Source organism: Jaculus jaculus, chromosome 8 (genome assembly GCF_020740685.1).
Source record: "Jaculus jaculus isolate mJacJac1 chromosome 8, mJacJac1.mat.Y.cur, whole genome shotgun sequence".
NCBI lineage: Eukaryota > Metazoa > Chordata > Mammalia > Rodentia > Dipodidae > Jaculus > Jaculus jaculus.
The window spans coordinates 126,068,488-126,088,093 of record NC_059109.1 but is presented as its reverse complement, the minus strand read 5'-3'; the positions used below and the strand labels follow the sequence as shown (position 1 = coordinate 126,088,093).

The 19,606-nt window shown below is 53.2% G+C and overlaps 1 protein-coding gene and 1 long non-coding RNA gene across 5 annotated transcripts in view; one reads left to right on the top strand and one right to left on the bottom strand.

The window, feature by feature from the left end:
- Slc12a5 (solute carrier family 12 member 5) overlaps positions 1 to 19,140 on the bottom strand; it is a 40,891-nt gene extending 21,751 nt beyond the window's left edge. For 2 of the 4 annotated variants that reach the window (XM_004663893.3, XM_012949978.2), the window contains exons 1-6: positions 18,982 to 19,140; positions 5,109 to 5,203; positions 4,675 to 4,806; positions 4,223 to 4,369; positions 3,362 to 3,416; positions 2,590 to 2,720 (exon numbers count right to left, since the gene is read on the bottom strand). In XM_004663893.3, coding sequence (XP_004663950.1) covers positions 2,590 to 2,720; positions 3,362 to 3,416; positions 4,223 to 4,369; positions 4,675 to 4,806; positions 5,109 to 5,203; positions 18,982 to 19,102 — 681 coding nt within the window. In that variant the 5' untranslated portion in view covers positions 19,103 to 19,140. Of the gene's footprint in view, positions 1 to 2,589; positions 2,721 to 3,361; positions 3,417 to 4,222; positions 4,370 to 4,674; positions 4,807 to 5,108; positions 5,204 to 10,895; positions 11,080 to 18,981 lie in introns of those variants that run through there. The other 2 variants (XM_004663894.3, XM_045155735.1) reach the window with 2 other exon arrangements.
- LOC123462718 lies at positions 11,481 to 15,923 on the top strand. The gene is made up of 3 exons (XR_006638482.1): positions 11,481 to 11,791; positions 12,721 to 12,913; positions 15,629 to 15,923. It is a non-coding gene; the product is annotated as an uncharacterized LOC123462718 (long non-coding RNA).
- Positions 19,141 to 19,606: the final 466 nt, after the last annotated feature.

The following is a 19,606-nucleotide window of genomic DNA, read 5'->3' as shown; positions in this document are numbered from 1 at the left end:
TTCTCTCTATCTCTTTCTGCTTGCAAATAAATTTTAGGAAAACTAACCATGGCAAGACACAGTAGCACACACCTGTAATCCCAAAATTTAGAATACTGAGGCAGGAAGATTATGAGTTTGTGGCCAGCTTGACCTGCAAAGAAACACCCTGTCTCTAGGGGGGGGGAAACTACCCATAGTATATTATATGAATAAAGTTAAGTTTAAAAAGATAAAAGAATATTGGTGGGAGTGGTGGTGCACACCTTTAATCCTAGCACTCGGTAGGCAGCGGTAGGTAGGTCATTTTGAGTTCGAGGCTACCCTGAGACTACATAGTGAATTCCATCCAGATCAGCCTGGACTAGAGTGATACCCTACCTCAAAAAAAAAATAAATAAATAGAGTATATCTTAATATCTCATTTTAATACATTTATATATGTAAACAGTTACACATATGTGTATGTTTGTTTACAGATTTCAAAATGTACCAGCATTGGGGATACTAAGGCAAGAGGATGATCAGTATAAAACTAGTCTGGGGCTGGAGAGATGGCTTAGCGGTTAAGCGCTTGCCTGTGAAGCCTAAGGACCCCGGTTCGAGGCTCGGTTCCCCAGGTCCCACGTTAGCCAGATGCAAAGGGGGCGCACGCGTCTGGAGTTCGTTTGCAGAGGCTGGAAGCCCTGGCACGCCCATTCTCTCTCTCTCCCTCTATCTGTCTTTCTCTCTGTGTCTGTCGCTCTCAAATAAATAAGTAAATAAAATTTAAAAAAAAAAAAAAACTAGTCTGGTCTACATGGTGAAATACTCACTATCTGAGGAAAACAAAACAGAAACAAACAAACAGAAACAAAAAAAAGTCAGCAGTAGTTTTCCCTGAATGGTCAAAACATGAATAATTATTGTTTTGCACATCTACATTTTCTAAAATTACTAAACTTAATATGCTTATATTCTTACAAGTTATTTTCACTCGTAGATGATACTTATATTTAATGAGAGTTTTCAGTTACTTAAAAAAGTGTTTGTGGCATGGAGTTATATTTTACAAAGTCAGAATGCAGTATCCCATAGAAAAACAAAAACTAGAAGGAGCCGGGCATGGTGGTACATGTCTTTAACCCCAGCACTCGGGAGGAGAGGTCAGAGGATCGCTGTGAGTTCGAGGCCACCCTGAGATGACATAGCAAATTCCAGGTCAGTCTGGACTAGAGTGAAACCTTACCTCAGAAAAAAAGAAAGAAAAGAAAAAAAGGAAAACAAAAACTAGAAGGAGATACACTAAGTATTCATGCTGATTTTCTTTGGATGATTTTCTTTTTTTACATTTTTTATTTGATATTTTTCCAATGAGTAGAACTGCTTTTATAACACATTCTAAACTATTTTTAAGTAATGGAGATCTATGATTCTCTCCACTGCCTCCTCAAACCTCTCATTTCCCACACACCTGCTCCATCCTGCCCCCAACCAGACATTCTAGAGCCTCTAGCTCTAGTTCTCCACGGCCACGTAGGATCATGGTCAAGTACAGACCCCAGAAGTCAGAGACACAGGTTCACATCCTTCCATATGCTCCATAGACTCTCTTAGGTTTTGCTTTCTTTGACTCTAAAATGGCCATCTTCTGGGCTAGAGAGATTGCTTAGTGGTTAAGGCACTTGCCTGTGAAGCCTAAGGACCCAGGTTCAAGTCTCCAGTAGCATGTAAGCCAGATGTACAAGGTGGTACATGCGCCTGGAGTTTGCCATGGCTGGAGGCCCTGGCATGCCCATGCTCTCTACATATCTGCCTCTTTCTCTCTCAGATAAATAAATAACAACAATAAAAAAAAAAAGTTTGAAGTGCTCCTCTTCTAACTCATGAGAGACTTGTGAGAATAAAATAGTATGACACTCTGAAAACCCAGGGCCTGCGGGGCCTGGGAAACGTCAGCTCTGCTTTCTCTAAACCAGGGCGCCCACGTCAGTGGCCCTCCTTGGTGACCCTCCGTACCCGAAGGGAAGGAAGAACAGAAACCCAAGTTGGCAGCCCAGGCTCCTGGTCTCTCCCCACTGTTCCTACCAGATCTTCCTTGCAAGGACCCCTCATGGCTGCCTTTTACAATCCAGGAGCCACTGAGCTTCTGCAACTCACAGTCACAGAGAGCTTAGCACAGTCCCTAGCATGTGACAGGCAAATGGTCACTATCACGTTATATCGCTGTCCCTGCTAAATACTGCCATTATTTTAACTCTTACCAACCCACCTCTGCCACCTCCCTGGTAGCTGAATGACCTTGAACTTGTGATCTGCCCCCTGTGGGCTTCTCATTTGTAAAATGCCATCATAATACTTAAACCTCTAAGGATTTCAGATAATGACTATAAAGCACTTGGAACTGTGCTGAGAGCCCAGTGGGTGCCTGATAAACCACAGCTGTTCCTGTTGCATAATTATTGTATCTTGTCTCCCCAACTAGACAGGGAACTCTTTCAAGGCAGACCACATCCGATTTCTCTTTGGCCTTACAGGGTGGCCTGGCCTGGCCTGTGGGGGGTGCCCAGGGAGAAATGGTGAACTAGGTGACAGCCCAGCACCCCACACCGCCTCCTCTGCCCTTCTCACCAGCAGGATCTCGATGGTGCCCAGGATGTACATGGCCCCTGCAAATGTAGTGCCCAGGTAGAAGCAGAGTCCCACGGCACCCCCAAACTCAGGGCCCAGAGACCTGGAAATCATGTAGTAGGAACCACCAGCTGCAGAGAAAACCTAGTATCAGTGAAAGGATCGGGGTGCCATGGGGAGCTCTGGGGATGAGAGGGACTCAGTGGTAGAAAAGAACTTCTCTTGGCCTCAGGCTGCACCCCAGAAAGCAGACTGTGGGAGACCTAGTCAAGCACTCTGCGTGGATTTTGCAGCACTAATTACAATGATACTAATTACCCCTGTAAGGAGGTCATGGCTCGGAAAGTAGGATGGGGGAGAGAGGGTCTCAGGTTGAGGTGGAGAGGGTAGCCATTGCCCTACTCTTTTTTTTTTTTTTTTTTTGGTTTTCAAGGTAGGGTTTCACTCTAGAACAGGCTAACCTAGAATTCACTATGCAATCTCACAGTGGCCTCAAACTCACAGTGATCCTCCTACCTCTGCCTCCCAAGTGCTGGGATTAAAGGCGTGCACCACCACGCCCAGCCCATTGCCCTATTCAACACTAAAACTGCCTCCTTCTCCACCCCCAAAAGGGTTGCTTCTATCTACCCCACATGGCCATAGCCCAGCCCTTGACCTGCATTACTGCCTCTCTCGGTTCCTGATGGCACCCAAGCCTGAGCCACTACCACTTCCTGTGACCGTCAAATCCCTGGCTCTCTCCCCGTCCCCAGAAGCCCCGAAGACATACCAGGCACAACACCATTGGTTGCGATTGCGCTCATGGAAATGGCCGTGAGCATTGTCTGTGAGAAAAGAGATAGATCGTCAGAGCAGCAGTTGCTGGGGGCTATACCCCACAACCACAGCCAAACCCACAGTTTCTCTTCAGCTCAGCTTCTCCCTGAGCCTGTTCCAACTCTACTCATGCCAAGTCCTTCTTCTGAAAAAAAAAAAAAATTCTCTTCTTCACCATGTGACTGTGAGGTGCTAATGCTACAGCACCAGAGAGCTCTGGAAAGCACAGCACAGCCTCTGGACAGCTGTATGAGTCCAGGTAATTTGCCTCACTGCTCCAGACTCAGTTTTCTCATCTATAAGATGGGATCAAATAGCTGTAGCACCAGCATCTTTGCATCTCAAGGTTATACGTGAGCATGTAAGTGGGTCAAGAATTCACTGCTTAGTGAATCTTCGCTGTTGTTGTTGGTTTTTAGAGAGGGCAGGAAAATAATCTAGTCAAAATGCTATTTGTGGGATCACTTCATCTCATCTTTTGATGAATTAGGACCTTCCAAAATGGTGACTATTTGGGGATTATGTTGAACTTTCTTTGCTTCTCTGCACTTGTCACATCCATCAATGAATCTGTATGATTTGTGTAACTGCACACTCACAAACATACAGATCTGGGTGAAACCTGGTAAACAGCCACCAGGGAGAAGCCTGTGAGACGCAGGAAGGGCCAGGCAGACCTCATTTACTCTCAAAGATCATAGGCAGTGGCTCCTATAAAAAGCTCAGGTCTCATGCTTCCACCCTCCCCACCTCCCACCCCAGTCCTCTGCTGAGCCCCAGATGTCAGGGCCAGGCAGGGGAGGGTGTCACTCACACAGGAGCAGCAGATGAAGACCATGCAGAAGGACTCCATGATGCCCGCAATGCCCACCACCCAAGTGAGCCGCAGGAAGAGGATGACACCAAAGATGTTCTGCAGGCATGGGAGGTACACGCCCATGAAGGTGCCCATGCGGGGGGCCTGCCAGGGAGCCAAGTGTCAGTCTCTGCCACCCCAGCCCGTGCCTCCTCTGTGTTCTTCCCCCACTCTCCTCTCTTTTTTCTTTCCCTCCCTTCCTCCCTCTTCCCTCTGATTCTTACAAATTTTGCTTCCATTACCACAGCGCCCATCCCTGCCTCCATCATCCGCCCTCCAGCCTCCTCCTTCCTCCTCTGCTCCATCTCCGTCCTTTATCTCCCATGCCTTCCCCTCCTCCAGCCCCCTGCTCTACCCTCCATCCATCCCTCCAGCCTCCCTCCACCACCCCCTCTTCCCCAAGACTCCACCTGCACCGGCTTCTTTTTTCCACCCTCGTTGTTTTCTGCCTCTTCGTGCTCTCTGCTCCCCTGGGGCAGGTTGGTGTAGTTGGCCAGGCCACTGAGCAGGGAGGACACCATGGGGCTGGTGTCCATCTCCTCCTATGGAGGAAGGGGGATCCGTGTCAGGAAAGCCCAGGTCAGAGGCTGGGGTGAGCTACAAAGATGGGGACAAAGGCCAAGCCACTGAGGTGGAGATGAGATGGAAACAGGAGGAGTGAGAAGGACAGAGAAAGGTGACAATGAGAAAGGAGAGGGGGAGGGAGACAAGGAAGGTGAAAGAGGCATGGGGGAGAGGCCAAGGAAGAAGGTGGACCTGAGGGTGGAGAGGCATCTACTCTTCCCCAGGGAAAGAGGGAACAGCTGATGAACCAGCATGACTAACTGCAGCCCAGGCAGCCCACCTCAAACAGGGCCATGTTCTTGCCATCGTATTCCTTTCCCTTCTCTGTGTCGGTGCTGTTGATGAAGGGGCTGCTTTCCTTGGGGTTGCCATCACCTGAGAAGGCAAGGAGTCAGGAATCTGGCACTAACCGCTGGTGCTCTATCCACCCAGTATTCAGCCGTGCGGCCTCTTTAACTCTCTGAGCCTTGGGTCACATGTTAAAGCAATGGGACTCATTCCGCCTTGTTTATGGGTTTTAGTGGGCAGCATGTATGTGACGAGTCTGATATACTGCTCCGCGTGTTCTGGGTAGTTAATAAACATGTGAGGGCTGGAGAGATGGCTTAGAGGTTAAGCGCTTGCCCGTGAAGCCTAAGGACCCCGGTTCAAGGCTCGATTCCCCAGGACCCACATTAGCCAGATGCACAAGGGGGCACACGCGTCTGGAGTTCGTTTGCAGTGGCTGGAGGCCCTGGTGTGCCCATTCCCTCCCCCTTTCTCTCCCTCTCTCTCTTTCTCTGTCGCTCTCAAGTAAATAAATATAAATAAACAAAAAAATTTTAAATAAACTTGTGAATGCTTCTCTGCTCTTAGGGGTTCTGCTCCATCTACCAGGACATCCCAAAACTCCCCAGAATTCCCTTGTTGAACATAAATGACCCCATCCTAGTGTTTGGATGGTCACATGCTCTTTTCTGGGGGTGATGGCAGAAAATCTTCAGCCTTAGGCCCCAAGGATATGCCACCTCTTGGAGAAGTGACCCTTTATCGCACTTCTTACACCCTCCCATTCACTGTCAGTCAACTGAACATCTACCATGTGCCGATGAGGGAATGGGAAAAGAGGGAACCAAACAGACTATGACACTGTCCCTGGGAACCAACCTAAGGTCAGAGGAGAAACCAGGAATTCCAGAGTGCTAAAGTCAGGGAGAGAAGAGAAACACAGGAGAGGGCTCTCAGCCGAATCTGGGAGGTCACCACAGGCTTCCCAAAGGAAGTGATGTGTCAGCTCAGAACTGAAGAATGAGTAAGGGATAGACTGGGAGAGTGCTCCGGGCAGAGGCAACCCAGAAAACCATGGGTTTGATGGCCCAGAGGTGAAAGGGAACAGAGTGGGTCAGAGCTGCCGAACAAAGCAGGATTTGACTGGAGTCTGAGGAAGGGTCACATTGGGGGCTAAAGAATGGAAAAAAAAAAAAAAAGATGAGCTTAGGCAGGTCAGGGTGAAGTGGCCCTTAAGAAGTAGCTGGCCATCTTTAAAACTTTGGACTCCATCCAGAGGACGGTGGACAGTCATTGAAATTTCAGGCCAAGAAGTGTCATGACCCGAAGGGTTTTATAGCAACCATTCTGGTTTCTCAGGAGGAAGACAGTAACTAGAGAGTTTCAGTAACCCGGATGAGGGCTGGTAATCATCAGACCACAGCGATGAGAGGCAACAAACTCAAGAACTACAGGCACATTTCTATGCCAGATGTTTCAGGATAGAGAAGGAAGAATCGAGGATAATGCCTGGGGTTTTTAATATGGGTGAATGGGCAGGGCAATGGTGCTATTTAATAGACTGGAAGAGTAAGAGAGGAGGAGTTTGGAGGCGGGGAAATGCTGAATTTAGTTGACGGTGAGGCACCACCGGGCCCTCAAGGAGAGCCACCTGGGCAGATGGAGAAGGCTGTATACCCAGGAAGGAAGCTGTGTAAGAGAAGGAGCAGGGGTAACCATGTGAGTTCAGGAAGTGTGCCACGCCAAGGAGAAAGGGTCCTTCCAGAAAGAAGCCTCCATAGACACATTTTCTTGGCTCCAGCCATTTCCCTCCCTCGGCACCAGGCCTGAACCCTAGCAGCAGACAACTGTTCTGGGCTCTGAGAAGACCTGACCAAGGCCCAGCTGAGACCGAGGCCCTATGGACCCTGAATCTCCAATACCCTCATCTCTTAGCACCCTTCTCTGCCCATCCCTACCCATCCAACCCTCTGTATCTTGGAAACCTTCCTCAGTTTCCCAGCCAGGGCTCATCCCCACAGCATGACCCCTCTCATCCGGATGAGAATCTGGAGCAGGGAAGTAACACCTTGCTCTTCGAGGAAACACCACCACCTCCATCTTGCCCACAAAGGCGAAAATGCCTGGTTGCCTAAGAGCAGGTTTCAACTATGTGAGTTCCTGGGAAAAACCGACCCATCCTCCCCATGGGAACCCAGATTCCAATGGATGCTCCAGAAATGGTCTTTGGAAGTGGATTCTCCAGGGCTCTCTTTTTCAGACCCTAGAATCTCAAAGGAGCTGTCCTGGGTCAGAGGGCAGGAGAAACAAGAGTGAAGTGGGTTCCTTCTCTTTCAAAACGTGGGCCTGCTTCCTCCTGTTCTTACCACGGGATGGAGAGGACCTAGAAGCGCTGGCGGGGTGTGAGGTGAGAGGAAATTTCCTAATGGTCAGGGAAAGGAATGGAGTTGAGAAATCCAGGCTTCAGTCCTAGCTTTCCTAGCTGTGTCCCAGTGCCGGGCAAACCGTTCTCTCGTTGCTAAGGCATAGTGCTTAGCTCATATGCTGTGGCTAGGGGACCCGCTACAAGAACTCATGCTGTCGCGGCACAAGTGTGGCTATTGCTACTATTACTGCAACGACGACTCTTAGCGGACCTGGCGCCCACCCAGCCCATGATCCTCACCCCACCTCTTCCCAGGGGCACGACTTTAAGAGATGCTCTGTCCATGGCGGGGGGAGGGGGGCGGGGATTGGATGCCTCTCCCAGAAGTGTCCCCCCCCCTCAAGTCCAGAACCAACAGGACAGCCCCTCCCCTCTGTCTTCCACACCCCTTTCCAGCCGGCCTCTTTTGCGGGGACCAGGGGTTCACAGGGGCGCGAAGGTAGGAGGTCCTGGTCGGAGACCCTGTAACTAGGCGGCCGGCCGCCGGTCTCCATGGTGACCGCGCGGGTCGGCGGCGCAGCGCGGAGCGGAGCCGGCCACGCGCCCGCAGCCGCTTATGTAACGCGGCGCGCAGCGCAGAGCCAGACTCCAGGCCAGATCGTGGCGCGGAGAGCAGGGCAGGGGAGGGGGCAGCTCGGGAGACTCGTCCTGGCTCCCGCCTTTCCACCCGCTGCCCGGGCGGGACGCCAGGCTCCCGGGATTGTCAGCCTAGGGTCGATTTCGTCCTCACCCTGGAACGCCCGACTCACTCGTTAAGGGGGAGGGGGAAGACGCGCCTGTGTTCTCAAAGGAACAGGACAGCAGAGGGGAAACTCGTCCTGATTCCCCAGAGCCGGGAGTCTGGGTGATGGGGGAACGCCGCCGCCGCCGCCGCCGAGTAGCGCGCGAGAGGCAGGCCAGACCGAGGCTGAGCCCTCCCCGCCCCCGCCCCCGCCCCCGCCCCCTGGGAGCTCTCAGCCCGAATCGGCTTTCAATTAAGCTGTGGCCGCCAGAGCTCCCAGGGAGGAAACAAGCAAGCGGTGTGGGCTAAGGAGCCTCCCCTGGGGCCCGGGGCTGGGCCTAGGGGAATCCCCTGGCCAGGTTGGGGAGTAATAGGGGGGCTTCAAACTCCAAGGGGACAATAGCCTTCTTTAGCCCCGTTGAGCCCTCTTACCTTCCCTGAGGCTAGCACCCAGGTCCTTCGATATAGCTTTAAGAATCTAGAATCAGACAGCCAGGGGTTCTTAATCCTTCTTTTTCTCAAGCCCAGGAAGTCCTAAGCACCTCTTACCACCTTCTCCAGGCACCTGGAGGAGACCTTTACCCTCTGGGACTCAGAATGCCTGACCCAGGTTCTGGCCATTATAGTCCTAGATCCTGGACTCCATATACATCTGACCTCCAGTTGGGCCTGTTACACTTGGTGTCTAGAAACCAATAGGGAAGGGTGAGAACTAAAAATATTTCCTAGTTCAAATCCTGCTTCCAACACATGCCTTTTTACTAGACCTCTCAAGAACCCACCCACCCACCCGCCAAGGAAGGGCTGGAGGGATAGCTTAGCGGTTAAGACCTTTGCCTGCAAAGCCAAAGGACCCTAGTTCGATTACCCAGGACCCACGTTAGCCAGATGCATAAGGGGCATAAGGGGGCGCACGTATCTGGAGTTCGTTTGCAGTGGCAGGAGGCCCTGGCGCACCCATTCTCTCTCTTTCTCTCTCCCTCTTTCTCTGTCAAATAAATAAATAAGTAAAAATAAAATATTTTTTAAAAGACCCCAAGAAATCCTAGAGGCCCAGGGAAGGTCTGCAGAAGAAGCAGGTGCTGGGGAATCTGCCATACCCACGTCTGCAGAAGCAAAGAGATGGCCTCTCTCGGATGGAGCCCCTGTCTCAGACTGGAGTCATATGCAGGGGATTCCAGACAGAAATGACACCCTCTTGCTCTCTGGCCACTGCTCAGACATGCCTGGAGCTGTCCCAAACTACTTTCACAACCCTCCTCCCCCTGCAGCCACGGGGGACTACCCACGAGGTGACCCCAGGGTCACTGGAGAGATGGATGAGCTGGCCATGGGTAGTTTGTCCCAAGGGAGGGATGGGTGTTGCAGACAAAGATTCAGGGACCCTGGTGTCCTCAGCCTTCCCAAGCCTCCACTTGGCCCTGACTGGTATCTAAAATTGAAGACCTCAAAGACCTGGGTTCTGCAAGACCAGCTTTCAGCCCTTGGGGCCTTTACTTGGGTCATCTCCAGCAGAGGCCTGCTGGAGTCTTGGCCCAAAGGGTCAAGTAATGCCTGGGGGAACGTTTGAAGGCGCTACGCGCAGACAGCAGGCGCGGGAGGCGCGCTAGTGCGCAGCGGGCGCAGCGCCGCTAGAGGGTGGGGGCTGGGGGCGGCTGACAGCGATGATGGATGGCTGAGACCGCTGGGGGCCGGCGAGGGGCCTGGGAGCCCGAGGGGGTGGCTGGCCCCAAGACCTCAGAGCAAGGAAACCACGGAGGAGGGCGGGGGACAGCGGAGCGGCAAAAAGACTTGCTCTGGAACCCCTCAGCTCCTGGCCAGTCTCCGCACCCACCGCAGCCAGTCCGCAGTGTCTGTGTCGCGGCGGGCGCCCGGGGATTCAGCCGCTGGGACCCCATTTTCGAGGCCTCACCGGGAAAGCTGGGGGAGCTAACTAGAAAGACGCCCCATGCCCCGCCCTGGAAACCACAGTGCCACTCCAGGGTACCAAGAAGAGGGGGGAAAGAGGGAAGAAAGGATGTTGCTTCCGTCCTGAATAGGAACCCACGGGAAAGCGTGAGGAAGAATCTGCAAAGTAGAGCTGAGAATCTACAGAGGAGGTGGCTTCAGGAGGTCGGACTCCGAGGAGCCTAGGAGGAAGGGGTCTGGATTGCACCAACTGCAGCCGGGACAGGGAGCTATCATATCCCTTCAAATCCCATAGCCGTCATTCCCCCCACCACCACCACCACCACAACCTTCCAGCTGGAAGTCTCAGATCAAGAGACTGCAGCAGACTGCGCCCCCAGGAGCTGCAGGTCCCCGCTCTGCGCCAGGATGTCCGGGTCCCTTTTTCGGGGAAAGAGCCACCTTCCTGCCCGTCGAGCCACACGTCAGTCCATTCTAGCGATTCCATCTCCTTCCCACCCACACAACCCCCCACTCGCCGCCCCTAGGCTTAGCAAGTGTGTCCCCCAGGCCGCGGATAACGACAGCCCTGGGCCGCGGTTCTGCCCACGGGCGCGGCGCATTCCAGCACCTCGGACAGCGCCTAGCGCATTCCAATAGAGCCTGGCTCCAGGCCGGAGCCGCCCCGGGGGTCAAGTCCAGGCTCTTCTCGGAACGAGGCGCCCACCTCCCCCCACCACCACCACCACCCCCGCTCCGCCTCTCACCCCAAAGCTTCCTCGTCTCCTCGCCGCCGCCCCCGGATCACTGCTTACCGGGGTTGGCTCCCCCATCGCCGTCCTCGCAGTCCGTCAGGTTGTTTAGCATGGTGGCGGCGCGGCGCGGCGCGGGGCCGGGGATGGATGCTCCGCTTGGCCCGCGCCCTCGCTCGCTCGGCCCGCCTTCGCCGATTGCTCGCTCGCTCGCTCGCTCGCTCTCCGCTCCACGGAGGAAGAAGCTGCAGTGCCCGCCCGGCGCACACACACTCGCACACGGACACACGCTCACACCCGCGCGCGCCCCCTCTCAGCAGCGGCGCTGCTCACCTCATCCCGTATGCAGGAGGCGTGAGCCGCTGGCGGGGTTCTTTTTTTGGGGGGGGGAGGAGGAGAACCGGTGGGAGGGAGGAGAGGGGATGAGGGGCGGGCCAAGAGCATCTGGTGGCCCCCTCTTAGGAAAACGGGGGGCTTGCACGGCTGGGATGAAGAGGATGCTGCGGGGGACGGAGCCTTAGCTTCCCTAGAGCAGACGCAGCTCACCCCCACTCTCCGGCGCAGGCGGGGCCCGGCACGTGGGCAGGTGCCATCCCGCGCCCTAAAAATAACGGCAGGGAACTAGGTCGCGGCCGCGGGGAGGCGGCCCCGCAGCGGCTGCCTGACTAGGGGTCTGGGATGACCCCCGGAGGGAAGATGAGGAGGACTGAGGCGGCAGGAGGGGGATGCGCCATGGAATATGGGGCTCCGGGGAGCCTGTCTACCGAGCTGGAGAGGCCAGGCCTGGAGGAAGGGAATCCGACCCTTTCCCATATCGCTGTTTGAGAGGTTGGAGCTGGAGGGGGGGGGGCGGGTGGAGCCCAGCCTGTCAGTGAAGCACTGTGCTGCCTCCCCCACCTCGGGGGTCTCAGGTCAGTGGGTTTGTCTGACATCCTGTTTGTAAACCAACGGGGTGCTGCTGGAGGAGTTAGAGGGAACTCTCATTTTGCTCAGGCTGACTGGAGTCTCAGCATCCCACTCCCCAGGACGAGCCCCTGGAGTCCATGGGCAGGGACTTTCTGACGTGGAATGATCAAGGCATGAGACGCAGTGAGGACAGGAGGCAGCAATGAGGTTCCAGGGAGCACTGACTCCCCGCCGGGAATGCTGCAGCCTCTTGGGAGGACACGCTGGCCCCAGGCTGGCTAGGAGCAGGGTGGGGGGAGGGGAGAATGAGGCCACCTGCTGGTTGGGGACCAGATTTTCTCCTGGGGCGGGAGTGTCTAATCCCCTAATCCAGGATTGCTTTCTGAGGCTTCCAGATCGGGCATGCTCTCTGGGGTCCTCCTCCTCCTCCTCCCTTGAAACCAGTCCTAGAGAAGCATGATCCTCCTGGGACCCTTCAGCACCCCCAGGATCCAGGCATGAGCTAGTTGGAGGGATATTTGAGGAAGTGGAACCAGAGGTTTGGACCCTTTGAGTCTGGGAGATCTAAACATGCCCAGGAAGGAATAATTTAAGGGAAAAGAGTTGACACAAGTCCTTGACATTCCAGGAGGGTTACAGGACAGAAGGACAGGTCATGTTATCTAATGCCCCATTTTCATCTCACAACTAAGCCCCAAAGATGGGAAATGACTGCTTATGGTCAAAAAGCAAATGAATGGCAAAATTCTGTTCACTTTACTCCAATTTAGGATTCTCCTCCATAGGCTATCGTTTTTAAACCTGGTCTTGCAGCCAATGAAAAGGACAAGATTATGGTTATACTGAGCTATTCAGCAGTCTCTGATTCTTGACTCCAACAAATAATAATAACTTCATCTGATCTGAGCTTTCCTTTTTTTTTTTTAACGCTCAGGCTTCAGAGGTACAGACCTAGGGTGGCCTCTTGGCTTGCACCTGAAGGAGCACCCAGAGGACCTTCAGAAAAAGACTGCCGTATCTGCAGAGATTCCAGGACTGCAGGGATTTCAGAACGTTGGACAGCGCCCACGACACTAGCGGCTTGATGCAAATTTTTCCAAGGCTTCAGATTGGGTCAACCTTGGAAGGTAAACTCAAAGGTGTTTCTGAGGTGTCCTAATCACTGGATTTGGTGGACACCCAACCAACCCTTTGGGTGAGGAGTTAACTATTTAGACAAGGTGTAAGCATTTGTTACTACTGGCTCTTCCTCACCCAGCCCTTACCCCCCCCCCAAAAGAGATGACTTTGGATTGACAATGAGTATTAAAACAAAAACAGTGGGAGCTGGGTGTGGTGGTGCAGGCCTTTAATCCCAACACTCGGGAGGCAGAGGTGAGAGGATCACCAGGGGTTCGAGGCCACCCTGAGACTACCTAGTGAATTCCAGGGCAGAGATGTGTACAGTAACATGTGAGGCATGTTTGCTTGAGAAGTGCTGGAATAAAGCTGATGCTTTTCTTCAAGCCCAGGGGTGGATGTTGCCCTCGTGGCATGTCTTTTCATTTGTGACCCAGGGCTGTTGCAGCTCTGATCACTGGGGACAACTCAATCAATTACTAGAGAAAACAGGTGAAGTCCAGAGTGATTGATCCTTTGTGTGCCCCATTGTCAGTACTTGCTGAGGGTCTGATGTCTAGAGCGATCTGGAATGTGGGAGGTACTGGTTCTGTCCTGTTCTCTGCCCCAGACTGGTGTATCCCAGGGCAAAACTAAATTCGTTTTTCTCTAGAGTTCAGTATTCCATTTGTAAAATAAAAGGGTTAAGCTGGGTAATCTAATTGCTCCGTGCCTTCCGATGAAAGCCATAGGGCTCTTTCTGTGGAGTACTGGAGTTTTAGCTCAGTGGCAGAGCACTTGCCTAGCATGCACAAGACCCAGAGTTCAAACCCTAGTACTCACAAAAAGGGGAAAAGAAAAGCCAACTTTGGCTGGGTATGGTGGTACACACCTGTAGTCCCAACACTCAGGCAGCAGAAGGAGGAGGATCACTACAAGTTCAAGGCTAGCCAGGTCTACAACGTGAGTTCTAGACTAGCAGGGATATTTAGTGGGACTCTATCAAAAATTATCTTCTGCCATATACATATGTATATATGTATATCTTCCTAAGGAGACCAGATCAAGTGAGAATACAGTCCCAAGGGGGACACCCCCCCACCCTTCAATTTATATTCCTTGCCTCTCAAGAAGACTAATTTTGGCCTCAGACCAATTCTCTGTGGTACCAGGCTTTGGAAAAAAAAAAAAAACTCATGCCAGGCATGGTGGGACACGCCTTTAATCCCAGCACTCAGGAGGCAGAGGTAAGAGGATCTTCATGAGTTTAAGGCCACCCTGAGACTACATAGTGAGGCAGAGCTGGGCGGGGTCCTATTTTTGAAACCAAATTCTCTAAAACTCATACTTCCCCCCCCCACCTTACATTTCTCAGAGAGAGAAAGAAAGCTCAGAGAAGTTGCCTCCCTGGATGAGGATTTGGGAACTGGAAGACTTTATAAAAAATAAGCTGGGCATGGTGGCACATGCCTTTAATCCCAGCACTCGGTAGGCAGAGGTAGAAGGACTGCTGTGAGTTCAAGGCCACCCTGAGACGACATAGTAAATTCCAAGTCAGCCTGGGATAGAGTGAGACCCTACCAAAATAATAATAACTAACCCTATAATAATAATAATAATAGTAATAATTATTATTATCTTTGGCTTTTCCAGGTAGAGTGTCACTGTATTATTATTATTTTTGGTTTTTCCAGGTAGAGTGTTACTGTAGCCCAGCCTGTCCTGGAATTCACTATGTCGTCTCAGGGTGGCCTCGACCTCATGGCAATCCTCCTACCTCTGACTCCCAAATGCTGGGATTAAAGGCATAAGCCACCACGCTGGGCTATAAATTATTTTACCCACTTACCACTTGGAATCTAGAAATGATAATAGAATGGAAGAAATGTTTGTCATTGGCTAAATTAGCAATGCTGGGAACTAGAATCCAAGTCTCTGACACTGACCCCACGGCTCCATTCCCTGGACTAGGATGAGGGCTGCCCAGAGGAAGCAGAGGCAGGAGGACCCACTGCATCCGCTCTCCTCAGGAGGTATTCTGTTTCCACTTTAGGCTTGGTCACCATTCATCCTATCTCCATGAGACTACCCCCAGGAGCTCCCCGCCTCCTGTCAGTTGAGGCCTCACACATCCAAGGTCCTCAGGCGTCTCCTGCACTGTCCTCACCCCACCTCCGTGTTCCATCCTCCAGACCCAAATCCCAGCAGTGAGTTGATGAGTCCGGCACACAGCACACCCCACACACAGGGCTTACCGCAAAGCACGTCAACCACCACTGTCTCCATGGCAACCAGGGGCTTAATTAACAGGCTGCAGCCCCGTCACCACGGTAACAGCACCCCAACAGCCCCCCATTCCCCTGCAGACTCAGCCTATCTTCCCTCCTTCCTAATCTGGACCCCTTCTCACCACCCGCACCCCCACCCTCGCCCCACCTGGAAAGCTGAGGCCTGCAGATCTGGTTCATTGAGAAGAGAGGAGGAGAGAGGAGGGGGATAAGAGAGGGAAAGGGAGGGAAGAAGAGAGAGGGAGGGGGAAAGAGAGAGAGAGAGACCTGTCACCATGGCAACTGCAGCCCTGTTCATAACCAGTTTGTTGTCATGGAGATTCCTAGGTCTCACCTTGGGCTGAGGTGGGCAGTGAGGTTCTGAGTCCTAGCTAGAGAGCCCCTTGGTCAAGATCTCCAGGGTACACACACACACACACACACACCCGTAACATAATCATTCTTCCCAATTCACAGATGGGGAAACTGAAGAATGAGTTCTGAATCTGAAAGAAGGAAGTGGACACCTCAACCCTTCTAGATCATCAAAACGTCAAAAACTCTTTACCATTTTTTTTAAGACAAGGTCATACTATGTAACCCAGGCTGGCATCAGAGTCACAATCCTGCCATGTTGGGCTGCAACTGTGGAGATTACAGGTGTGTGTCGACATGCCCTGAATCACTGTGAACATGTTCATGGCTGGAAGGCCCTTTTCTGTCAGCTCCTCTATGCAGCAGATTAAACAAAGGCCTACAAAGTCTCCCCCAACCCCTCTCAGGTTTATGCATGCTGTCATCTCTCACGCTTTGGGTCTGGGGACAAGGGGTTGGAAGAAAATCTCTCTGAGATCAGAAGGCTGATACAGTTTCAGCTATAGAAAAGACACTGCCAGGGCTGGAGAGAGGCTTAGTGGTTAAGGTGCTTCCCTGTAAAGCTAAAGGATCCAGGTTCAATTCCCCAGGACCCATGTAAAGCCAGATGCACAAGGTGGTGCATGCGTCTGAAGTTCATTTGCAGTAGCTGGAGCACCCATTCTCTCTCTCTCTGTGTCTCTGTAGGAACCTTTGCTAATTCTCCATGTCGTGACCTTCAAGAAGAAGGTTCCTGAGGCCATCTCAGGGCTTAAAAGTGTTAAAGTCACCCAAAACCGTTCTCAGAATGAAACACTGAATATACTTGAGCATTTCGGTGCTCACCCCACAGATAAGCTACAATAATAGGTTTATCAACCTACCCATCAGCACACTGGCTATACAGCGACACGCGTAAGCGCCAACTCACTGAGCACCTACAAGTTGTCAGACCTAGTGCGGGGTACTTCCTCAAGACTCACACATACAACCTCAGCCCCAAGCACACAGCATTCCAGACTCACATTAATTTTCCATACACATTTGTACACTCATATCCTGGGTCTATATTTGACTAGACACTTAGGAGTATAAATGGGAAGACTGAGCAATCACCTCAGAACAGGAGACCTAGACATTTCATTATCAGGCAAAGGGATGAGAAATGGAAGGAGGGGGCTGGAGAGATGGCTTAGCAGTTAAGGCGCTTGCCTGCAAAGCCAAAGGACCTAGGTTCAATTCCTCAGGACCCACATAAGCCAGATGCACAAGGGGGAGCACACGTCTGGAGTTTGTTTGCATTTGCTGGAGGCCTTGGTGCTTGGGCATGTGTGCGTGCTCTCTCTCTCTCTCCCTGCCTATTTCTCCCCTTCTCTCAAATAAAATAAATTTAAATTTTTTTAAAATGGAAAGAGAGAAAGCAGGGGGAGGAGATGGAGTAGCCTAGAGCCACACACTCCCATCTGATGGGCACCGAGATAAAGGTTCTGGGCCTGGAACTCAGAACACAAAGATAAAGGACGTGATGGCTGTCCTTGACATGCCCCAAGTGGAGACACGTAAGTCAACATCTATCATCCACTGGGACATTTGCTCCAGCGGGTGGGCTCAAGAGGAATGACTGCCTCTTCCTGGGACCAGGGAAGAGTGAAAAGGTTTTCAAGAGAAATGGAATGAACTAGAACTAACAGAAGGAGTAGGCATTTTCCTAACTTAAGTGGAAGGAGAACTAGGAAGCAGATACCAGGAGCAAATGAGGAAAAAACTTGAATGACAGACTAAAGGTCTTGGCCTTTATCTTAGTGATGGGCACCTTGTGTGTGGGATGCTCAGAGAAGGAGTTTAGGCAGGGAGACCAGAGAGAAAGATGTGGTCTTGGCTATGTAAGCTCTGCAGGCTTGGACCTGGGGGATGGTGACTGACAAGGGCAGAAATCTAGCCAGATTCATGACCAGTTTTGGAGGTCAGTGGTCAGGTCATGAGAATCAATTCGATTTGATGGGAAGAGAAAAGGAAGTATTGTTTGTTTGTTTGTTTGTTTTCCAGATTCTGGAAGGCTGTTAGGTCATTTGTGAAAATGAGAAAAGGGGCAAATTAAGGCAAAGATGGGGGAGGTGGAAGCATCCAGAGAAATCCAAGTGTCCACGTCCAGGTCGCAGCGGGTTCACTGGTCTGGAACAGTGAGGTAGTCCGTCAAAGAAACCCCTAAGGAATACAGTCTTTGAGGGTTTTGGCGCTTGGTTTTGCTTGGGGCAGAGAGCGTTTACCCGCGGCTCAGCAGCGACCCCTGGCGGCGCAGGAAAGCCCTTCCTCCTCCCCGCGCTGGGGTCACTGAAGTGACCGGACTGGAGGGGCTCCAGAGCTAGGGAGGGCACCCCTGATAAGTGTTTCCCGCAGAGGGATACTGTGCATGTAACCAAGATACAATCTGTTTACGAAAGACCAGGAGGATCCCTGCTCTCCCCTATACGCTGCATGTTGCCTGGACTATCAAGGAAAACGCCCCCGACTCGGCCTGAACTGGACGAATTTCCAAGCAGGGATGGTCCATGCGGACTGACGTCGCTAGGAATCCTTGCTGTATCTACCTGCCCAGGATTCAAAGGAACTTCCCTGGCTCCCGTGTTCTTTAGACATGCCCAGGCGTCGGTGAATGACTCTAGGGGGGTACAGGACATTTGGAGAACCTGCCAGGCACCAAGGACCCTGCAGACCTGGCTCGGGCCTCAGTAACTTAGACTCACTTTCCATCCGGTCCACGGCCCCAACCCCCACCCCTGTCCCCACTCCCATCTTCCAGACCCAACCGCCTTCTTCCCTCTAGTCCCGCTCTTGCCTCACCCCCCAATTGACTCAGCCCAGCCTTGCTCCCCAAGGCTCTGGACTCATCTCCAGGCCGCCTCTCCCTAGTTCACCTTCACCTTCTGTGGGCTTCCGCCTCCTACTCAAGGTCCCCTGATCCTTCAGTGCCCTCGGCCAGTTCCCGGCCTGGTCCAGCCCCTCGGTCACCAGATCGCCCTCTCTTCCGCCTCCCCCCACCCCGCCTCAATTCTTTCCAAAGCCCCACCTCCTCCCATGTGTCCACGCCCACAGGATCTGTCCCCGCCCCCTTCCACTTTCTTTTTGGGCGCCTCCCCCTTCTCATGCCCCCCCCACACACACGCACGCTCTTCACTCCCTGGGGGTATCCATCTCTCAGGCCCCTTCCTCCCAACAAGGCACAGGCCCCGCCCCCTCCAGCCCCGCCCCCAGCAGAGAGCCTGGTCCCGCCCCCTCCCGTCCCAGCCCCAGCCATGAGATGGCCACGCCCCCTCTTCCCGCCTTCAGTGACTTCCAAGTCCCGCCCCTAGCTGTGATCATAGCCCCGCCCCTGTCCCCCAGTAGCGATCCTGGCCCCGCCCCCCGGCGGCGCCCCCAGCACCTGTCCAGGCCCCGCCCCCAGCAGCGGTCCAGGCCCCGCCCCCTGCGGCCTCTACCTTTGACGTCTTCCCCTGGGAAGTGGCGGGGGTCGGCCACCGAATGCCGTCGGGACTCAGGGTCAGGGGCTCCGGCGGGAGCGGCGGGGGGCAGCGAGGTGACCGTGAACCTGCGGCTCATGGCGCGGGGCAGACCGGGCGACGGGGCGGCCCGGATCGCACAAGTGGCCGCAGCCGGGCTCCGGGAGAAAGAAAAGAGCGGTTCCCCCGCCTGCCCCCCGCCCCCCGCCGCCGCGCCGCCGCACAAGGTCCTAGTGCCCGCTGTGCCGCGTCTTCCCCAATCGGGCCCCTTGGTTCCCAGGCCCTGGCCTACTGGATTTCACCGGAAGCGCCCCAGGAGCCCACCCCAGCTGTGAGTCACTCCTTACTGGAGCGCTCCAGTGTGTGGCTCCCGCAGCCCAGGCCCACTTCTGCTGGGGGTCTCTGAACACCTGGGGTTCATTCATTCCACAAAAGCTGATGGCCCTCCCGTGTTTCTGGCATTGGTGCCAGGTAGGCGAGGCGTCTTGGGGATGCAACGGTAAATGAGATCAACTGGTTCCTTGCCTTTCTGTGGTCTACGTTCAAAGGGGGACAGAAGGGCTGTCAGTGAGCAAATGCATTGATAGAAGTCTCTGAGACTGGT